Below are 21,831 nucleotides of genomic sequence, written 5' to 3'. Positions count from 1 at the left end.
TTATTACTTTTTTTTTCTCTTTTGTACTTACACAGTTTGTGGTTCTTGACACATTGGTTGTTTATCTGTCTTTCTTGTGTACAGATTTTCATTGATTCTATTGTATTTATTTGTATTTACTGTGTACACCCACAAGAAAACAAATCTCAGGATAGAATATGGTGACATATAGATACTTTGATAATAAACTTACATTGAACTTTGATGGTCTTATGGAGCAATGGAAATATTTAGAGCCAAGACAACCGCATTGAAATGTGGATGTCCAGGTGGGTTTATATTGAGCAAGGGAGACTCTTTTTGATCCATTGTTGTTATGGAAACTCTCTGAAGAGTGGTGTCAACCTGCAATTTCCATGCTGAATGGCTCCATGATTCCATCATCCCCTGATGGAGGGTATCCGGGACGATGGAGGGGAGTCACTTATTTTTATTTAGAGATACAGCACAGTTACAGGCCCTTCCAGCCCAACAAGCTCATTTACACCCATAATTAATTTACTGCCCTGTACGTCTTTGGAATGTGGGAGGAAAGCGGAGCACCTGGAGAAAACCCACGTGGTCACAGGGAGAATGTACAACATCCTCAGACAGCAGCAGGAAATTAATGAGGTCGCTGGCACTGTAAAGTGATGCACTAACCACTACAGCACTGCGCTACACTACTTACTGCTTGATGCCCTATCATCATTTATAGCGGCAAGATACCAGGGCAGTTAGCGTAATGCCACTACAGCGGCAGTGACCTGGGTTCAATTCCTCCTCTACCTGTAAGGAGTTTGTATGTTCTCACTGGAACTGTGTGGGTTTCCTCTGAGTGGCCAGCTTCCCCCCACATACCAAAGATGTGCAGCCTAATAAGTTAATTGGATACACAGGGTAACTGGGTGCACTGGCTCATTGGGCTGGAGGGGCCTGTTATCATGCTGTATCTCTAAAATAAACTTTAAAATAAATAAAATCACCAGAAATTCTTAGTAGGGCAGGCTACATTTGTGGTAGAGAAACAGAGCTAACATTTTGGGTCAAAGAGGAAGTATAGAGGCGGGTACGATTACGAAGTTCAAAAGACATTTAGACAGGTACATAGATAGGAAAGATTTTGATGAATACGGGCCAAATGTTGGTAAATGAGACAAGCTCAGGTAGACAACTTGGTTGGCATGGATGGATTACTAAAAGTCTTGTTTCCGTGCTCTATAACTCTATTACCCATCAGCAGAAACCCCAGATAAACCCTGACCTGCTGAGTATTGCATTTTCTGATTTTATTTTAGATCTCCAGCATCTGCACTTTAAAAAAAATTCACCCTGTTATCACTATTTGCCACACCTACTCCTCTCCATGATATGACAGGAACAGCTATTATTATGGTTTTCGGAAGAGAATTGGTTAAATCATTGACGGTAAAATATCTCCAATAGTTGAAGAGAAGTGCAATTGACTTTATAGGGAGCCAGCATGGGTTCAGTGGGCCAAACATCCTCATTTCTGCTGTAATCATGCAGTTTCTAACTCCACAGCCCACTGAACCTGGGGCATCAACAGCAGGCAAGCTAGAGGAGAATTTGGAGGATGCACACAAACATGAGTGCCATGACTACCTTTACTTTCTTAAGAGTTTGTGCACAATCATCATGTCATCTGAAACTTTGACAAACATCTCCAACTTTACGTCCCCGTCGTGAGAGGTGGAAACGGGTGAGGCCGGCCAACAGGGCTTTGATGAAGCTGTATAAGCCAATCCCCTGTACAGTGGATGCAATGGATTACAGAAGCATTGATGAACTCCAACCATACCATTGACTTCAGGGGACGATGGAGACGGGAGGTCATCTATGCTCCACCTGGGAGTTAAGGGCCCAGGTAAGTAAGTACGTAAAGATGTATGGTTGCATCACAACATGGTATAGAAGCACCAATACCCAAGACAGAAAAATCAACAAAAGGTAGTGGATACACCCCAGTCCATCAAAGGAAAAGCCCTTCCCCAGCATTTAGCATATCAACAAGGAACGCTGCTACAAGCAAGCAGCATCCATCATCAAAGATCCCTTTCATCCAGGCCTTACTCTCTTCTCACCAGTACCAGCAGGCAGGAAGTAGAGGAGCCTCAGGTCCCTTACCACGAGGTTCAGGAACAGTTATTACCCATCAATTATCAGGATTGTGAACTGGTGTGGATAACTTCACTCACCTCAACACTGAACTGATACTACAATCCAGAAACTCACTTTCAAGGACTCATGTTCTGAATATCTATCTATTTATTTATTTGCACAGTTGGTCTTCTTTAGCACATAGGTTGTTTGTCTGTCTTTGTTATGTATAGTTTTTCATTAATTCTATTGTATTTCTATAATTTCCTGTGAATGCCCACAAGAAAATGAATCCTAAGGTAACATACTGTGACATATACTGGGGGTACTTTGATAATAAATTTACTTTGAGCTACTTTGTACTTTGATGAGGTTATGTTTCATGTTAACTGTCTCGTTACTCAAACAGTACCTATGATGGACCACAAGCAGGAAAATAAAAAATAAATTCTAAACACAAGTGATTCTCCAGATGCTGGAATTCCAGAGTAACACTTGCAAAATGCTGGAGGAACTAAGCAGTCAGGCAGCATCTATGGAGGGGTATAAACAGTTGACGTTTCAGGCTGAGACCCTTCATCAGGACTGGAAAGGAAGGGGGCTGAAGTCAAAATAAGAAGGTGGGATGGAGGGGTGGAATACAAGCTGGCAGGTAATAAGTGAGACCAAGTGAGGGGGTTTGAAGTAAGAAACTGGGAGGTAATAAGTGGAACAGGTAAAGGGGGGGGGGGGGAATCTGATAGGAGAAGAGAGTGGAGCATGGGAGAAAGAGAAGGAGGAGGGGACCAGAGGGAGGTGATGGGCAGGTGAGCAGAAGGGAAGGGTTAAGTGTAAAAAAGAGAGGAGGAAGGGGGGAAGAATTAACAGAAGTTAGAGAAATCGAAGTTCATGGGTTTAGATAGGAGGCTACCCATACAGAATATGAGGGATTGCTCCTGTATCCTGAGTGTGGCCTCATCATTGCTGTAGAGGAGGCTATTGACAGAACGTCAGAATAGGAATAGGAGGTTGAATTGAAATGGGTGGCCACTGGGAAGTCTTGTATGGAGTGAAAGAGTGAAAGAAAAAATGTTTAAATTTAGTTAGAAGCTCTTGGGACTTACCCATCTGGCAAGAAGCTGCTCTGCCAGCTCATGGGACTGTTTGCCTGTGAGTGAATTGTTCTCTGGATGCTAAGGACCTCACATTCACTTTTCCCAATCATCATCGTCCTAGGTCCCAGATTCAGCTGTACAAGAAAAGTCAGAAATATTGATTAGAAATTTGCCAGATCTGCAGAACTATAGTTATGGGGAAAACTAAGGGGGAATGGGATTGCTCTTTGAGCAATGGTCAAATAGCAGCTTCTTCAAAATGTTAAATGTGTGCCTTCAGGCTCCCACACTATAAGACATAGGAGCAGAATTAGGCCATTTGGCCCATCGAGTCTGCTCTGCCATTACATCATGGCTGATTTATTATCCCTCTCAGCCCTATTATCCTGCCTTCTCGGTATAACCCTTAACACCCCTATTAAACAGGAACCTATCAATATCTGCTTTAAATATACCCACTGACTTGGTATCATGGCAATTAATTCCACAGATTCACCACTCTCTGTCTGTTCATACTTCAATGTTGGAAGTTTGTATGTAAATTTAATTGGAGGATATAAGATCATGATAGATACTGGCAGGGTAAACAGAATGGAGATAATTGACTCAACATGGATATCAGGGACTAGGGGCTTGAGTTCAAGCAGAATTAAAGAAAGCCTGAAGACCTGCACTCAATGCTTTAGGAACAGCTTCTGCTGTCAAATTTCTGAATAGTCCATGAACACTACCTCACAATTTTTACTCTCTTTTTGGACTACTTCTCTTTTGTATTTCTTTTGTAATTTATAATAATTATTTATGTACTATTGCCGCAATTCAACAATTTGACGCAAAAAGACACACTTCACACTATCAAGAGAAAATCTGCAGAGGATGGAAATCCAAGCAACACGCACAAAATGCTGGACAGGCCAAGCAGCAACTATAGAAAAAAGTACAGTCGATGTTTCGGGCCAAGACCCTTCGGCAGGACTTCACACTATATTTTGATGTTTTGCTGTACATCTGACAAATAAAGCTAATTTTCTTCTTTTAAATTTCACGACCAACATCAGTGATTCTGATCCTGAGAAAATAAGTACTTCCACATAATGATGGGTTGAATGGATGGAAATTTCTATGACTTTGTGGCTCCATGACAAGGAATAAATCAAAAAGCCTAGTGGTACCTGTAGTCTCTGGGATCAGGAGAGGGCTGAATGTGAATAGACAGTCAGCACATGAAAGTAAATGAGAACTTGATCTTTTCCAGAGTTCTTTATGTTCTTCATGCCTGAAGCAAAATCACAGTAGCTCTTGGGATCCTTCATTGCATTTCCCTAATTGTTCTTGGGAACTGGTGCAGTCATTTTGGTGAAGATTGGTTGGTGGGAAGTTTCAAGATTTAAACCCAGTGTTGATGAAACAATGGCTGTCATGGAAGCACTAACTAAGAACACCAAAGTGACTTCAAGTTTTGTTTTTAGAATTTACTAACATATCATGGAGAGTCTGCAGCAGTCTCCACCACCACCAGAACTCTGATTTTTTGGTTATACAGTGCTCATATTTATACAGCAAGACAAACCATACTTTTATCAACACTGGGTTTAAATCTTGAAACTTCCCACCAACTAATCTTCACCAAAACGACTGCACCAGTTCCCAAGAACAATTAGGGAAATGCAATGAAGGATCCCAAGAGCTACTGTGCTTCAGGCATGAAGAACATAAAGAACTCTGGAAAAGCTTAAGTCCTCATTTACTTTTGTGTGCTGAACTGTCTATTCACATTCAGCCCTCTCCTGATCCCAGAGACTACAGGTACCACTAGGCTTTTTGATTTATTTGCATAGCTTTGTTTAGCATCCCATAGTCAGTATATGATTAATTGCTGAAAATTTATGTCAATTGTCTCTCAACGTGAGTCTAACAGTCCTCTTTATTCCCTGTTAACAGGACTCACAACATACTCCCAGATGCATCCTCCCTCCTGGTCCCAGGGGCTTAATATCCTGTTATTTGAATTCCTGGCACTGTGCTTATCATCCATGGTTATTCTCGACTTGCATCAACTGTCTTAATCCAGCTGCTCCAGAATAGTCAAGTATCCCATCATATACTAGTTTTAACCATTTCTACCACAATGGTGATACATTTAATATTAAGATCTTATTTTAAGATAAGCTTTGTTCATCACGTGTGTACATCGAAACATACATTGAAATGTATTGTTTTTGTGTCAACAGGCAGCGTAGTTTGAGGATATGCTGGAGACAGCCTCCAAGTGTCACCAAACTTCTGTTGCCAACAGATCATGCCCACAACTTACTAGCCCTATCATGCATCTTTGGAATGTGTGAGGAACCAGAGCACCCGGAAAAAACCCACACAGTTATGGGGAGAATATGCAAACTCCTTACAGATAGTGGAGGGAACTGAACTCCAATCTTATATATGGCACTGTAAGGCATTACGCTAGCCGCTATGCTACCGTGCCACTGGTTAGGATGGTGTGCGACTGGGAGGGGAACCTGCAGGTAGTGGTATTCCTACGAGTTGCACACATCCCATTTAAGGGAGAGCATTCCATCACATTCTATAGCTGTATCACGATTTGCCGCAGGATGCCTAACCTCCAACTTGCTCTTGTAGCACAATATTACAGGGATCCAGGATCATCTTTATTCAACATAAACACTCAGTGGCCACTTTACTAGGTATCTCCTGTATGTTCATGAATTTTTGCTGTAGCCCATCCACTTCAAGATTCGATATGTTGTCCATTCAGAGATGCTCTTCTGCACATCACTGTTGTAATGCGTGATCATTTGAGTCACTGTCGCCTTCCTGTTAGCTTGAACCAGTCTGGCCATTTTCTTCTGAGTTCTCTCATTAACAGGTGTTTTTGCCCACAGAACTGCCAATCCCCAAGTGTTCTTTTTTTGTTTTTTTGCATCATTCTCTGTAAACTCTTAGGATTGTTGCGTGTGAAAATCCCAGGAGATCAGCAGCTTCGGAGATACTCAAACCACCTCATCTGGTACCAACAATCATTCCACGGTCAAAATCACTTAGATCGCATTTCTTTCCCATCCTGATGTTTGGTCTGAACAACAATTGAACCTCTTGATTATATCTGCAAGCTTTTATGCATTGAATTACTGCCACATGATTGGCTGATTAGATATCTGCATTAATGAGTTAGTGCACAGGTGTACCTAATAAAGAGGCCACTCAGTGTACGTTTACATGTGTTAGGAATTTGCTGTGATGTGCTGACATGACATGCAACAAACTTATCTTGGTACTTACATATGTGCAGGTGGAAAGTTGCATTTCGGTGTCAAACGAGAGGAAGACCATGTTGTCAGGAACATTATTTCGTCGGGCCATAATGCGTAAAAGCAACAGGTTACTTGCTTCTGACACAAAGCCCTCCATGTCTGTCTGACTGAAGCTCAAAGTCTCAGACTTCACATTCTGTTCCAACACAGGGAAAGTGAATACATTAAGTAACTGGCTGGTTTTACATTGAACTTATAGCTTAGAAAGAGACTACTTGGCCCAAATGATCCATGACCGCATGGATCTGTTTTACTCCCTCTTCAACATCCAACCAGTCTAACCTGGAAACATTTCTCCTTTGAGTGTTCATTCAGACTCAGCTCCACCTACCTTCTTTTTCCCCATAACCCTTAATTCTCCTGCTATGCAAAAATCTATCTAACTGTGTCTTAAATATATTTAATATGGCAGTCTCTACTAGTTCCCTGGGCAGAGAATTCCTCAGATGAACTAGTCTCTGGAAAAAGAAGTTCCTCCTCATCTGCATCCTAAATCTACTCCACTGAATCAAGATACATCAGGAGCATTTCAGAGACTCCTAGATAGGCACAAGGGTTATAGAAAAGTGGAGGGCTATGTAAGAGGGAAGGGTTAAATTGATCTTAAGAGTAGGTTACAAATTTTCTCTCTCTATCCTAGCTATGCCTTTCATAATTTTATATGTTTCTATAAAATCCCTTCCTCATTCTTTAGAATTCCAGCAAGTATAGTCCTAGGTGATGCAATCTCTCATCATATGCCCCAGAATCAGCTTCATCTCTGGAATCAACCAGGTGAATCTCCTCTGTACCACTTCCAAAGCCAGTATATTTTTCTCCTCAAGTAAGGAGACCAGAACATCATGCAATCACCAGGGCATAGAAGGTCCTTTTCGGAACAGGTCCTGCCATTGAGATTAGTATTGCTACATCAGGTGGTCAGCAAGGGTATTGTGAGCTGCAGGGCCTAAGATTAGAACATAGAACACGGAACATTACAGTAAACTACAGGCCCTTTGGCCCATGATATAGTGCCAGCCTTTTAACCTACTTTAAGATCTATAACCCTTCCATCCCACACAGCCTTCCATTTTTCTTTCATCCACGTGCCTATCAGAGTCTCTTAAATGTCCCTAATGCATCTGCCTCTACCACCATGCCTGGCAGGATATTCCACACACCCAGTACCTTCTGTGCAAAATAATCTACCTCTGATATCTCCCTTATACTTTCCTCCAATCACTTTAAACTTGTTGCCATCATATTAACCAATTCCGCTGTGAGAAAAAGCCTCTGGCTGTCCACTCAATCTATGCTTCTCATTGTTTTGTACACTTTTGTGTCTGGTCACTTTATTGGTCATTCTGTTATTGTTTTTCCTTTGAACCACCTTATCCCACTGAAATGCAAAAATCATTGATATGGATGGTATGTAAAAACAGTTTTTCACTGCACCTCAGTATATGTGACTACAGTAAAGCAATTTACCAGTTCTATGGTGTCGAAGTGCAGAGACAAGTGGGTGCACATCATGTCATTAACCCTCTTATTAGAATGTTGGAGCTAGTCCTTGCTTTTACTTACCTCAGCCATAGTGACGTCCCTTGTCAAGACATAAACATCATCTTCCTTCTTCATTAACGTCTCCTTAACCAGAGAGTGATCCTTCAACTGAACCCAGCCAAACAAAGGAAAAAACAAGATTAGGGAATTGCTGTCAACATTTCCCTGATAGAAACATAGTTTCACACAGCACAGAAATGGGCCCTTTCAGCCTATCTTGTCTGCACCTAGCCCTGTAATTCCCACTTCAAGTTCAATGTTACTGATCTTCAATCATATATGTGTATACCACCAAACAAAACAATGTTCCTCTGGACTAAGGTGCATATAACTCACATACAACACATCACGCAATAGTACCACAAATAAATTAATAATGTGCATCTGCATCACAAATCAAAAAGTAAACACTATAATGCTACTGGTGCTTCATATATGATGAGACCTTGGGGGTAGCAGGGATTTCAACAGTCTCACGGCCTTGGGGAAGAAGCTGTTACCCATCCTAACAGTCCTTCTCCTAATGCTGCAGTACCTCCTGACTAATGGTAGGGGTCAAAGAGATTGCGGGATGAACAGAAGGGATCACTGACAATGCGTACACAGAGTTAAGTATCTCTGATGGATGGAAGAGAGACCCTGATGATCCTCTCGGCAGTCCTTGCAATCCTTTGTAGGGTCTTACGTTCAGATGCCTTGCAATTCCTATACTGGGCTGTGAGGCAGTTGATCAGAAGACTCTCAATGGTTGCTTTCCTCTGTTGCTTGCTTCATTACACCTATATCATAGAGTCATGGACAGCGATACAGCATGGACAATCTTTTGGCCCAACCAGTTCATGCCGACCACGGTGCCCACTCAGCTGGTTCCAATTATGTTCGACCCAAATCCCTCTAAGTCTCGCCCCTCCTTGTACCTATCCAAGTGCTTCTTAAATGATACTATTGTATCTGCCTCAACCACATCCTCTAGGAGTTGTGAAAAGGGAATCCAAGAGAAAGTTTACTTCAAAGACTGGTTGATATTTGGAACTCGCTCCCAGAGGAGGTGCTGCAATTAGACAGGTATTGGTATTGTTTTATTACTGTCACATGTACCATCCCTTCATACCTTTCCTATACAAATGACTTTTAAAAGGTGTATTTATATCTATGTCCACCTCCTCTTCTGGCAGCTCATTCCCGATAACCAGTACTCCGATCACTCAAGTCGAGTATGGTGTTCTCCTAAGGGGTTGTCTATTGATAGGTCCTCAGTTAGCTGCAGAAGCCAATCCGGGATCCACTCAAATGGAGAACTTCTGTGCGTGACTTTGTTTAACGTGGGACAGCTGATGCATGGGCCCTTGACAGATCGGGGTCAGGGTCTAGTGACATGGAATGCAACTGGGGACCTTTCCCTGCTGTAGGCTTCCTCCACCTTCACTGCTGTTGTGATGCATCATCATCTTCTTCCAGCATCATCTCTGAGGTCTTGGTTGGATTGCTCTTTGTCTGGAACCTTCCCCTTGATCTTACTGTCATGGGTGACCCTATCAGGAGCTAAGTGCCAAATGGCTAAACTCCAGATACAATCGCTCTGGGGATCTCAGGAACTCACAAGCCTCTCCACCACAGCAAGGTGTCCATCCCCAGAGAGGTCCCAATAGCTACCACTACTGTGTAAAAAATGTTCCTGTCAGGTCTCCTTTAAATTTCTCTTTCTCCATAAACTAGTGCCCTCGATTTCTTGTCTACAGCCGTGGGAAAATAAACACACATTACTGATATCTATTTTGCACATACCTCTACAAAGTCATTCCTCATTAGTGAGAATTAACCCTGGCCATAAGACAGAGGAACAGAAATAGGAAATTGGGCCCTAATAAATTAGCTCTGTCGTGGCTAATTTATTATCCCTTTCAATCCTCTTCTCCCTGTAACCTTTGTTATAATCAAGAACCTATCAACCTCCATTTTAAATATACCCAAGGACTCGGCCTCCACAGCCATCTGTGGCAGTGAATTGCACAGGTTCACCACCCTTTGGCTAAAGAAATTCCTCCTCATCTCTGTCCTAAAGGAATGTCCTTCTATCCTGAGGCATTGACCTCTGGTCCTAGACTCTCCCACAATTGGAAACATCCTTTGCATGTCCACTCTATCTAGGCCTTTCAATATTTGGTAGGTTTCAATGAAATCCCCCACCTCATTCTTCTAAGCTCCAACAACTACAGGCTCAGAGCCATTAAACACTCCTCATTAGTTAACCCTTTTATTCCCCTATAATTATGTGAACCTCCTACAGATCCTCTCCATTGCTTGCAAACGCTTTCTTAGATATGGGGTCCCAAATTGTTCACAATATTCAAATACAAGGTCATCCCTCAGCCTCCGACATTAGTGAGAATTAATCCAGGCCATCCAATGTCTCCTTATAAACACAGCCCTCCATTTCTGGTGAATAAGTTCTGCACACTCTCTATTGCTACCATCACCATCCTGATCCAGCCATGGTCAGGAAAGAGCATAAGTGCCTCTACTGCCTCAGAAGGCTAAGGAAATGTTGCACGTCTCCATTGACCCTTGCAGAAGTACAATATAAAGCATCATAGTAAGCATCTGGATGCATCACGGCTTGGTATAGTAACTGCTGCTCTTAAAAATTAGCTTTATTTGTCACATGTGCATCAAAACATACAGTGAAATGCATCATTTGCGTTAATGATCAACACAGCCCAAGGATGTGCTGGGGACAGCCTGCAAATGTCATCATTCTTCCGGTAGTATACTCACAGCTCGGAACTCAGAAGTTGGAGGCAGAGTTAAGATGGCACTAAATGGCAACTCCTTTGTTTGCATCTCCAAATTTCTTGGTGTTCACCTGACGGAGAATCTCACCTGGTCCCTCAACACCAGCTCCGTAGCAAAGAAAGCCCAGCAGCGTCTCTACTTTCCGCGAAGGCTGAGGAAAGTCCATCTCCCACCTCCCATCCTCATCACATTCTACAGGGGTTGTATTGAGAGCATCCTGAGCAGCTGCATCACTGCCTGGTTCGGAAATTGCACCATCTCGGATCGCAAGACCCTACAGCAGTTAGTGAGGTCAGCTGAGAAGATCATCGGGGTCTCTCTTCCCGTCATCATGGACATTTACACTACACGCTGCATCCGCAAAGGAAACAGCACTATGAAGGATCCCATGCACCCCTCATACAATCTCTTCTCCCTCCTGCCGTCTGGGAAAAGGCTCTGAAGCATTCGGGCTCTCACGACCAGACTATGTAACAGTTTCTTCCCCCAAGCTATCAGACTCCTCAATACCCAAAGCCTGGACTGACACCTTGCCCTACTGTCCTGTTTATTATTTATTGTAATGCCTGCACTGTTTTTGTGCACTTTATGCAGTCCTGTGTAGGTCTGTAGTCTAGTGTAGCTTTCTCTGTGTTGTTTTTTTTAACGTAGTTCAGTCTAGTTTTTGTACTGTGTCATGTAACACCATGGTCCTGAAAAACGGTCTCATTTTTACTATGTACTGTACCAGCAGTTATGATCGAAATGACAATAAAAGTGACTTGACTTGACTTGACTTGAAATAGCTCTACTTCCATCTTTAATATCTTTATTTTTCCCTTTCAGGGCTCTTTTGGAGACCCTGACCTGGAGGTACACCCAGACTTCGGTTCTTTGTGGGAATGGGACCTGCTCTCGGGTTTCAGGACAGCCGTTGTTGTTCAGCATGCCAAGGGTTTGGCCTGAGAGTCCAGTTTGAATTTGAAAGCCTAAGATCTCGGGGCGCAGGGGACGGGCGGATCGAGAGTCGGTGTCACGGCAGGAGACCCGTGTGTCGTCAGGGAGGCCGGAAAATCTTTCACTGTAGGCCCGAAGACCCGAGATCTTTGCAATCTTCAGGTACAGCGCTCGTAAAAAACGATGAAATAGATTTTTAACATTGTTAACCAGTAGGTTGTTATTATATCTCCTGCTTGCTGTGAAATGGGGAACCCCTCCCTCTCCGTTATTAGGGAGAGAGAGAACTTGTGGTTTGTCGAATGCCAGATGAAATGTGATAGTCTTTGGGATAACTGCAAGTCTGTGTTTTTGCTATCGCCTAGCTCACACTTGTGCTCAGTGCTGGTACTGATGCTTTTTTTTGCTGGGGGGGAGGGGGTCATTGCTTGCTGCCGCTTAAGCATGGGAGGGGGGAGTTGGGGTTCTCACGTTTAACTGTCGTTCATTCTTTGGGGCACTTCTCTGGTTCCGTGGATGTTTGCAAAGAAAAAGCATTTCAATATGCATATTGTATACATTTCTCTGACATTAAATTGGACCTTTAAACCTTTGAACTTACGATCTCATGAGAGGAAATCAGAGCCAGATTTTCAAGTCCTGGCAACATCCTTGTAAAATTTCTCATATTGGTATCTTTCCTGCAAGTCGGTGACACAGTATTTCAAATTTGGCCTCACCAATGCCTTATATAACTTCAACATAGCATCCCAACTCCTGCATTCAATACTTTGAGTTATGAAAGCCGAAGTGGCAAACATTTGCTTTACAACCCTATCTACCTGTGATGCTACTTTCAAGGAATTATGAATTCCCAAATCCCTTTAATCTACTGCACTCTTCAGTGCCCTACTGCTCACTATGTAAGTCCTACCATGGTTTATCCTCACAAAATACCACATTTCGCACTTGTCTGCATTAAATTCCATCTACAATTTTTCAGCCCATTTTCTGGTTGATCCAGATCCAGCTGCAAGCTTTTTCAGACTTGCTTGCTGTCTTCTATACCCCCAAATTTGGTATCTCGACAAATTTGCTGATGAAAATCATTAATATAGATGATAAACAACAATGGACCCAGCACAGATCCCTGCAGCACAACACTAATCACAGGGCCTCCAGTCAAAGGGACAACCATATACTATCACTCGCTGACTTCTCCCACAAAGCCAATGTTGAATCCAATATACTACCTCATCCTAAAGGCCAAGCAACTAGACCTTCTGGACTGGCCTCCCATGCAGGACCTTGTCAAAGGCCTTGCTAAAGACCATTTAGACAACATACATCACCTTTCCTTCATCAACTTTCCTGGTAACCTCCTTGAAAAATTCTATAATTGGCTAGACATGAACTACAATGCACAAAGCTATGTTGACTATACCCCTCAGGCCCTGTCTAACCAAGAACTTATATATCCAGTCCCTTAGAATACCTTCCAACAATTTAGCCACTGCTAACGTCATGTCTTATTATTGGAAGCTTTTCTTGAACAACAAAAACAACATTAACTATCCTAACAACACACACCAGCAGGCCAGGCAGCATCTATAGGGAGAAGCGCTGTCGATGTTTCGGGCTGAGACCCTTCGTCAGGATTAACTGAAAGGAAAGATACTAAGAGATTTTAAAGTAGGAGGGGGAGGGGGAAATGCGAAATAATAGGAGAAGACCAGAGGGGGTGGAATGAAGCTAAGAGCTGGAAAGGTGATTGGCAAAAGGGATTCAGAGCTGGAGAAGGGAGAGGATCATGGGATGGGAGGCCTAGGGAAAAAGAAAGGGGGAGGGGAGCACCAGAGGGAGATGGAGAACAGGCAGAGTGATGGGCAGAGAGAGAGAAAAAAACAAACAACTAAATATGCCAGGGATGGGGTAAGAAGGGGAGGAGGGGCATTAACAGAAGTTAGAGAAGTCAATGTTCATGCCATCGGGTTGGAGGCTACCTAGCCAGTATATAAGGTGTTGTTCCTTCAACCTGAGTGTGGCTTCATCTTGACAGCAGACGAGGCCATGGATAGACATATCAGAATGGGAATGGGACGTGGAATTAAAATGTGTGGCCACTGGGAGATCCTGCTTTCTCTGGCGGACTATCCTCCAGTCCTTCAGCACCTCACCCATAGCTAAGGATTTTTCAATTACCTGTAATACAGCCCCTGCAATTTCTGCACTAGCCTCGCACAAGGTCCAAGAGGGCACCTTGTCAGGTTCTGGGGACTTATCCACCTTAATTTGCCTCAAAACAGCAAGCACCTCCTCCTCTGTAATCTGTTTATGGTCCATGACCTCACTGCAGTTGTGCCTCACTTCTATAGATTCTGTGTCCATCTCCCAAATTGTCTCAGGCCAGCACACACCTCCTCTGCAATTCTCTTTCTGAAACAGCAGAACATTTGCTATCCTCCAGTCCTCAGTCTCCTCACAGTGCCCATCCTCTATCCGCTCAACACAGAAAATTTTCTTATATTTGTTACTGTATTTGTTGTCAACCATCTTAAATTTAAGGCTCCAGTTTTGAACCCGCCTGCAAACAGAAACAATAAATGATAAGGCAGTAAATTACCTTTATGTATTCATGGTGGTGTAGCTGCAATGTTTCGAGTTTATTAGAGATGTGGGCTGAAAAATAAAGCTCGCTTTTAGAAGTTAATTATAATGTTCCTTAAAGCATATACAGCATGGTGTCACACTAAGACTAGGGTTCTGTACGCAATATCCCAGGCAAATTACCGGTAATCCATCAGAAGGTAGGTGTGTGTGTGTGTGTGTGTGTGTGTGTGTGTGTGTGTGTGTGTGTGTGTGTGTGTGTGTGTGTGTGTGTGTGTGTGTGTGTGTGTGTGTGTGTGTGTGTGTGTGTGTGTGTGTGTGTGTGTGTGTGAGAGAGAGAGAGAGAGAGAGAGAGAGACACACACAAAATGAATTTCAAATCACCCTTTTGCACACCCTGCTGTGCTTTGCCATCCACAGGTGGGGGGGGGGGAGGGAGAGTTTAAAAGAGATGTGTGGGGAAAGTTAAGGCTTTTTTCTTTGGACTGAGGAAGATGAGAAACAATTTGATAGAGGTGTTCAAGATTATAACAAGCGGTCCTGAAGACAGAATATAGGGAGTTTCATAGAAAGCTGAAAAGCAGGACTCCAGGGTGGTAAGAATAGGATGAATTAGCAAATGAATGCATGGCTGAGGAATTGTTGCAGGGGGCAGGGTTTCAGATTTCTGGACCATTGGTATCTCTTCTAAGGAAGATATAATCTGAACAAAAAGGACAGGTTACATCTGAACCTGATGGGGAACAATATCCTTGTGAGCAGGTTTACTAGAACTGTTGGGGAAGGTTTAAACTAATTTTGCAGGGGGATGGGAACTGGAGTGATATTGCTGAGGAAGGGGTAGTTGGTATACAAATAGATGCAGTGTATAGTGAAGCTGTGAGGAAGGACACGTAGCCAACTAAGTAAGTTCAAGTGTAAAAGGGGGGCAAAATCAAAAAGGGTGATGAATACAGGACTGAAGATGTTTGTTATATTTGAATGCACACAATATACGGAATGAGACAGATGATCTTGTAGCACAGTTAGAGATTGGCAGATAAGACATTGGGGGCATCGCCGAATTATAGCTGAAAGATGGTCATCGTTAGGGGCTTAACATCCAAAGGTACATGTTGTATTGAAAGGACAGGCAAATAAGCAGAGGAGGTGGGGGGCCATGTTGGTATAAAATGAAATCAAATCCTTAGAAAAGATGACATGGAATTAAAAGATGTAGAATCCTTGTGGGCAGAGTTAAGAAACTGCAATGGTAAAGCGACCCTGATGAGAGTTATATACGGGTCCCCAAACAGTACCAGGATGTGGAGAACAAATTACAACAGGAGATAGAAAAACGTATAAAAAGGGCAATATTACAATAGTCATGGGGGATTTCAATATACAGATAGTTTGGGAAAATCAGGTTGGTGTTGGATCCCAAGAGAGGAAATTTTTAGAATGCCTACAAGATGGTTTTTTAGAGCAGCTTGTGGTTGAGCCCTCTAGGGGAAAGGCAATTTAGGATTGGATATTACGTAATGAACCAGATTTGATTAGGAAGCTTAAGATAAAGGAACCACTAGGAGACAGTGATCATAATATGACAGAATTCACCCTACAGTTTTAGAGGGAGAAGCTAAAGTCAGATTTATCAAAATTGCAGTAGAGTAAAGGGAATTACTGAGGTATGAGAGAGAAGCTGGCCAAAGTTGATTGGAAGAGGACATTATCAGGGGTGACAGCAGAACAGCAATGACTGGAGTTGCTGGGAACAATTTGGAAGTCATAGGAAAAATACATCTCAAAGATGAAATATTCTAAAAGTGAGGATGACACAACCTTGGCTGACAAAGGAAGTTAAAGACAGTATAAATGGAACAGAGAGAGTATATAATATAGAAAAAAATTAGTGGGAAGTTAGAGGACTGGGAAGCTTTTAAAAAGCAACAGAAGGCAACTAAAAAAGTTATAAGAAAAGAAACTATGAAATATGAAGGTAAACCAATGATATAAAAGAGGATACCAAAAGATTTTTCAGATATATAAAGAGTAAAAGAGAGGTGAGAGTGGATTATTGGACCATTGGAAAATGACTCTGAAGAGGTAGTAATGGGGGACAAAGAATTGGTAGACAAACTTAATAAGTATTTTGCATCATTCTTCACAGTGGAAGACATGAGCAGTATGCCATAATTCACAGGTGTCATGGGGACAGAAGTGAGTGTCATTGTTATTACTAAAGAGAAGGTGTTTGGGGAGTTGAAATGTCTGAAGGTAGACACCTGGGCCAGATGGACTACACCATAGAGGCATTAATAATGACCTTTCAAGAATCACAATATTCTAGAATGGTTCTGGAGGACTGGAAAATTGCTAATGTCACTCCACTCTTTAAGAAGGGAGGAAGGAAGAAGAAAGGAAATTATAGGTCAGTTAGCCTGACTTCAGTGGTTGGCAAAATGTTGGAGTCCATTATTGAGGATGAGGTTTCAGGGTACTTGGAGGCACATGATACAATAGGTCAAAGTCAACATGGTTTCCTAAAGGGGAAATCTTATCTGATAAATCTGCTGGAATTTTTTGAGGAAATAACAGGCAGGATAAACAAAGGAGAATTGGTGGATGTTGTGTACTTGGATTTTCAGAAGGTCTTTGACAAAATAAGAGTCCATGATATTACAGGAAAGCATAGATAAAAGGTTAGCTGACTGAAAGGAAACAAAGAAAGAATAAAGGAAGCCTTTTCTGGTCGGCTGTCCCTGACTACTGGTGTTCCACAGGAGTCGGAGTTGGGATTGCTTCTTTTTATGTTAAATCTCAACAATCTGCATGATGGCCAAGTATGCGGATGATACAAAGATAGGTTGAGGGGCAGGTAGTGTTGAGGAAGCATACAGCCTGTAGAAGGACTTAAGCAGATTGAGAGAATGGACAAAGAAGTGGCAGATGGAATATAATGTAGGGAAGTGTATCATCATGCACTTTGGTAGAAGAATTAAAGGTATAGACTATTTTCTAAACTGGGAGAAAATTCAAAACTCAGAGATGCAAAGGGACTTGGAGGGCCTCATGCAGGAGTAAGTTGAGTCTGTGGTAAGGATGGAAATACGATATTAGCATTCACTTGGAAAGGACTAGAATATAACAGCAAACATGTAATGCTAAGGCTTTATAAGGCAGTGGTCAGACCACACTTGGGAGTATCGTGAACAGTTTTGGGCCTCTTATCTAAAAAAGATGTGCTAACTTTGAAGAGCGTCTTGAGGAGGTTCACAAGAATTATCCCAGGAATGAAAGGGTTAACATATGAGGAGTGTTTGATGGCTCTGGGCTTGTTCTTACTGGAGTTTAGAACAATGGAGGGGATCTCATTGATTGAATACTAAAAGGCCTAGATAGAGAGAATGTGGAAAGGATGTTTCCCAATAGGGAAGTCTCAGACCAGACAGCATAGCCTCAGAATAGAGAGACATCAATTTAAAACAGAAATGAGGAGGAATTTCTTTAGCCAGAAGGTGGTAAATCTGTGGAATTCATTGCCACAGACAGCTGTGGAGGCCACATTATTGGGTATATTTAAAGTAGAGGTTGATAGGCCCTTGATTAGTCATGGAAGCAAGGGTTATGGGGAGACGGCAGGAGAATGGGATTGAGAGGGATAATAAATCAACCATTTTTCAAAAAAATTTTTTATTGAGTTTTCAATGATTACCGAAGAAAAGAAAAAAAATTATCAGCCCTTTCCCCCTCCCCCCTAACATATCCCTATAGAAAGAAAGAAAAAAAAGAAGAAAAAAGAAAGAAAGAAAGAAAGAATGTCTGGATATCGGAAGTTCCCCACATGCTCCATGGAGTTCATAATAGCTTTAGTATATATATTTATTTCTTTCCCCAAATAACCAGTAATTTTATCTTTGGAGCACCTATATATTTAGTCCTATCTTTTGTAAATAAGGGCGCCAAATTTTCAGAAATGTTTCATATTTATCTCTTAAATTATAAGTAATTTTTTCAAGTAGAATACAGCTAAAGATTTTGTTCTTCCAACGATCTATACTTAAGTATGAATCCGATTTCCAAGAAACTGCAATAGCCTTTTTGGCTACTGCCAATGCAATTTTTATGAATTCTTTCTGATATTTATTCAATTTGGGTTTCGGTTTTATCCCTTCAATATCGCCTAGTAAAAATAATATTGGGTTATGTGGAAGTTGTGTTCCAATAATTTGTTCCAGTAAAACTCTTAAATTTGTCCAAAAAGGTTGAATTTTAAAATAAGAACAAGTAGAATGTAAAAAAATACCAATTTCTTGATTATATCGGAAGCATTGATCAGATAAATTTGGGTTTAATTTATTTATTTTTTGTGGTGTAATATATAATTGATGTAAAAAATTATATTGCACTAATCTTAGCCGGACATTTGTTGTATTTGTCATACTGTCAAGACATAGTCTTGACCAACTTGTTTCTTCAATTTTAATATTCAAGTCAGTTTCCCATTTTTGTCTTGACTTATGGACTCCTTGTTTAATTGCCTGTTTTTGAATCAAACTATACATATAAGAAATACATTTTTTAATTTTTCCTTTTTGAATTAAAGTTTCTATTTCATTAGGTTTCGGCAATAACATTGTTTGACCCAGTTTATCTCTTAAATAAGCCCTTAATTGAAAATAACAAAAAAGAGTGTTGTTTGATATTTTGTATTTATTCTTTAATTGATCAAATGACATTAATATACCTCCTTCAAAACAGTCTCCTATATATCTAATCCCTGTTTGAAACCAGTTGTATAAAAGTTGGTTATCCATTGTAAAAGGAATAAGTTTATTTTGATTTAAAGGTCTCTTTGCTAATAAAGATTTCCTTATCTCATCGTCAACATTTATTTTATTCCATAAATCAATCAAATGTTTTAATATAGGAGATTCTTTCTTTTCCCGTATCCATTTAGACTCCCACTTATATATAAAAGTTGAAAGATTAGGTATTATTATAGATTGGAGTAATTCTATTAAAAATAATGACTAATTTACTGAATTTTTAAAGTTTTAATGTTAATGGGCTTAATGGACCGGTGAAAAGAAAAAGAATTTTAACATACATTAAGAAAATGAAAATAGATATAGCTTTTTTACAAGAAACACACTTAACAGAGATAGAACATCAGAAATTAAAAAGAGATTGGGTCGGAAAGGTTATTGCAGCTTCATTTAATTCAAAGGCGAGGGGAGTTGCAATTTTGGTTAATAAAACTTTACCAATTAAAATACAAAATGTATTAATTGATTCGGCGGGGAGATATGTAATTATTCATTGTCAAATTTTTTCAGAACTATGGACTCTTATGAATATTTATGCACCAAATGAAAATGATGTAAAATTTATACAAGAGACCTTTTTGAATTTGGCTGACGCACATGATAAAATATTAATAGGTGGAGATTTTAACTTTTGTCTAGACCCAGTTTTAGATAGATCAACAAAGGTTGTTACAAAATCAAAAGTAGCAAAATTAACTTTATCATTGATGAAAGATTTAAATTTGATTGATATATAGAGAAGAATTAATCCAAAAGAAAGAGATTATTCATTTTATTCAAATAGACACAAAACTTATTCAAGGATAGATTTTTTTCTATTATCAACGAATATTCAAGACAGTGAAAAATATGGAATATAAAGCAAGAATATTGTCAGATCATTCCCCCTTGATAATGACAATGATAATGATGGATAAAGAGGAATCGATTTACAGATAGAGATTTAATTCAATATTATTAAAACATCAAGATTTTTGTGATTTTATGAAAAAGCAGATTCAGTTTTTTTTTAGATACAAATTCACATTCAGTTGATGATGAATTTATATTGTGGGAAGCAATGAAGGCATATTTGAGAGGCCAGATAATAAGTTACACTTCTAAAATTAAGAAGGAATATATGGTAGAAATAGATCAATTAGAAAAAGAGATTACAAAACTAGAAAAAGAATCTCAAAGATATATGACAGAAGAAAAACAAAGGCAACTTGTTAACAAGAAGTTACAATATAATACACTTCAGACATATCGAACAGAAAAAGCAATTATGAGAACTAAACAGAGATATTACGAACTAGGTGAGAGATCACACAAGATTCTTGCTTGGCAGTTAAAAACAGACCAGACTTCCAAAACGATAAATGCAATTAGAACAAGTGTAAATAAAATTACTTATAAACCTTTAAAAATTAATGAAACTTTTAAGAATTTTTATTCTGAGCTGTATCAATCAGAATCATAAAATGATAATGTCGAGATAGAAAGGTTTTTATCACAAATAACTCTTCCAAAATTGGATTTGGAAGAACAGAAGGGATTAGATTTACCTTTTACATTAAAAGAGGTCGAAGAAGCTCTAGGATCACTTCAGAGTAATAAATCCCCAGGAGAAGATGGTTTTCTGCCCAAATTTTACAAAATGTTTAAAGATTTACTAATTCCTCCTTTTATGGAGTTAATACACCAAGCGGAAAGAACGCATAAACTTCCAGAATCTTTTTCGACAGCTATTTTAATAGTATTGCCAAAAAAAGATAGATCTTTTAAAGCCCACATCATATAGACCTATTTCTTTGTTAAACACTGATTATAAAATAATAGCAAAAATTTTATCTAGTAGATTATCTAAATACTACCAAAATTAATACATATGGATCAAACAGGATTTATCAAAAATAGACAATCGGCAGATATTGTAACCCAGTTACTTAGTATAATTCATTTGGCACAAAAGAGGGAGGAAACGAGTGTGGCAGTTGCTTTAGATGCAGAAAAAGCATTTGATAGATTGGAATGAGATTTTTTATTTAAGGTATTGGAAAAATATGGATTAGAGGTATCCTTTATAAAATGGATTAAAACCTTAAATACTAATCGCAAAGCTAAAGTAGTGACAAATGGTCAAATTTCAACATCATTTCAGTTAACAAGGTCAACTAGACAAGGTTGTCCATTATCACCTGCTTTATTTGTGTTGGTGATAGAACCATTAGCTGAATTAATTAGAACGGACCCAGATATTAAGGGTTTCAGAGTTAACCAGGAGGAATACAAGATTAACTTATTTGCTGACGATGTTCTGCTTTATTTAACAAACCCATTGTATTTGCTACGTAAATTATCTTCTAGATTGGAAGAATATGGGAAAATATCAGGCTATTCTACCTCTTACTAAAGGAGATTATAGTCAATGTCGATTAATAACTCAATTTAGATGGCTGATAATGGTATAAAATATTTAAGTATAAGAGTTGATAATGATATAAAGAATTTATATAAATTAAATTATTTACCATTATTGAAAAAAATTCAAGAAGATCTTGATAAATGGATGATGTTACCAAAAACATTAGTAGGCAGAGTAAATGCTGTAAAAATGAATATATTCCCTAGATTACAATATTTATTCCAAACACTACCAAT

The 21,831-nt window shown here is 40.0% G+C and overlaps 1 protein-coding gene across 1 annotated transcript in view; it reads right to left on the bottom strand.

Annotated features, from left to right (window-relative positions):
• Positions 1–21,831, bottom strand: part of catip (ciliogenesis associated TTC17 interacting protein) — a 58,400-nt gene that overhangs the window by 17,795 nt on the left and 18,774 nt on the right. Inside the window, exons 4-7 of the mRNA XM_073046235.1 lie at positions 14,397–14,452; positions 8,087–8,173; positions 6,492–6,659; positions 3,204–3,328 (exon numbers count right to left, since the gene is read on the bottom strand). Of these exons, the coding sequence (XP_072902336.1) occupies positions 3,204–3,328; positions 6,492–6,659; positions 8,087–8,173; positions 14,397–14,452 (436 nt within the window). The remainder of the gene's footprint in view (positions 1–3,203; positions 3,329–6,491; positions 6,660–8,086; positions 8,174–14,396; positions 14,453–21,831) is intronic.

The sequence above is a fragment of the Hemitrygon akajei genome, chromosome 5 (assembly GCF_048418815.1).
Source record: "Hemitrygon akajei chromosome 5, sHemAka1.3, whole genome shotgun sequence".
NCBI classification, from domain to species: Eukaryota; Metazoa; Chordata; class Chondrichthyes; order Myliobatiformes; family Dasyatidae; genus Hemitrygon; species Hemitrygon akajei.
Note: the sequence above shows the minus strand (reverse complement) of the source record. Positions and strands in the feature narration are given on the sequence as shown.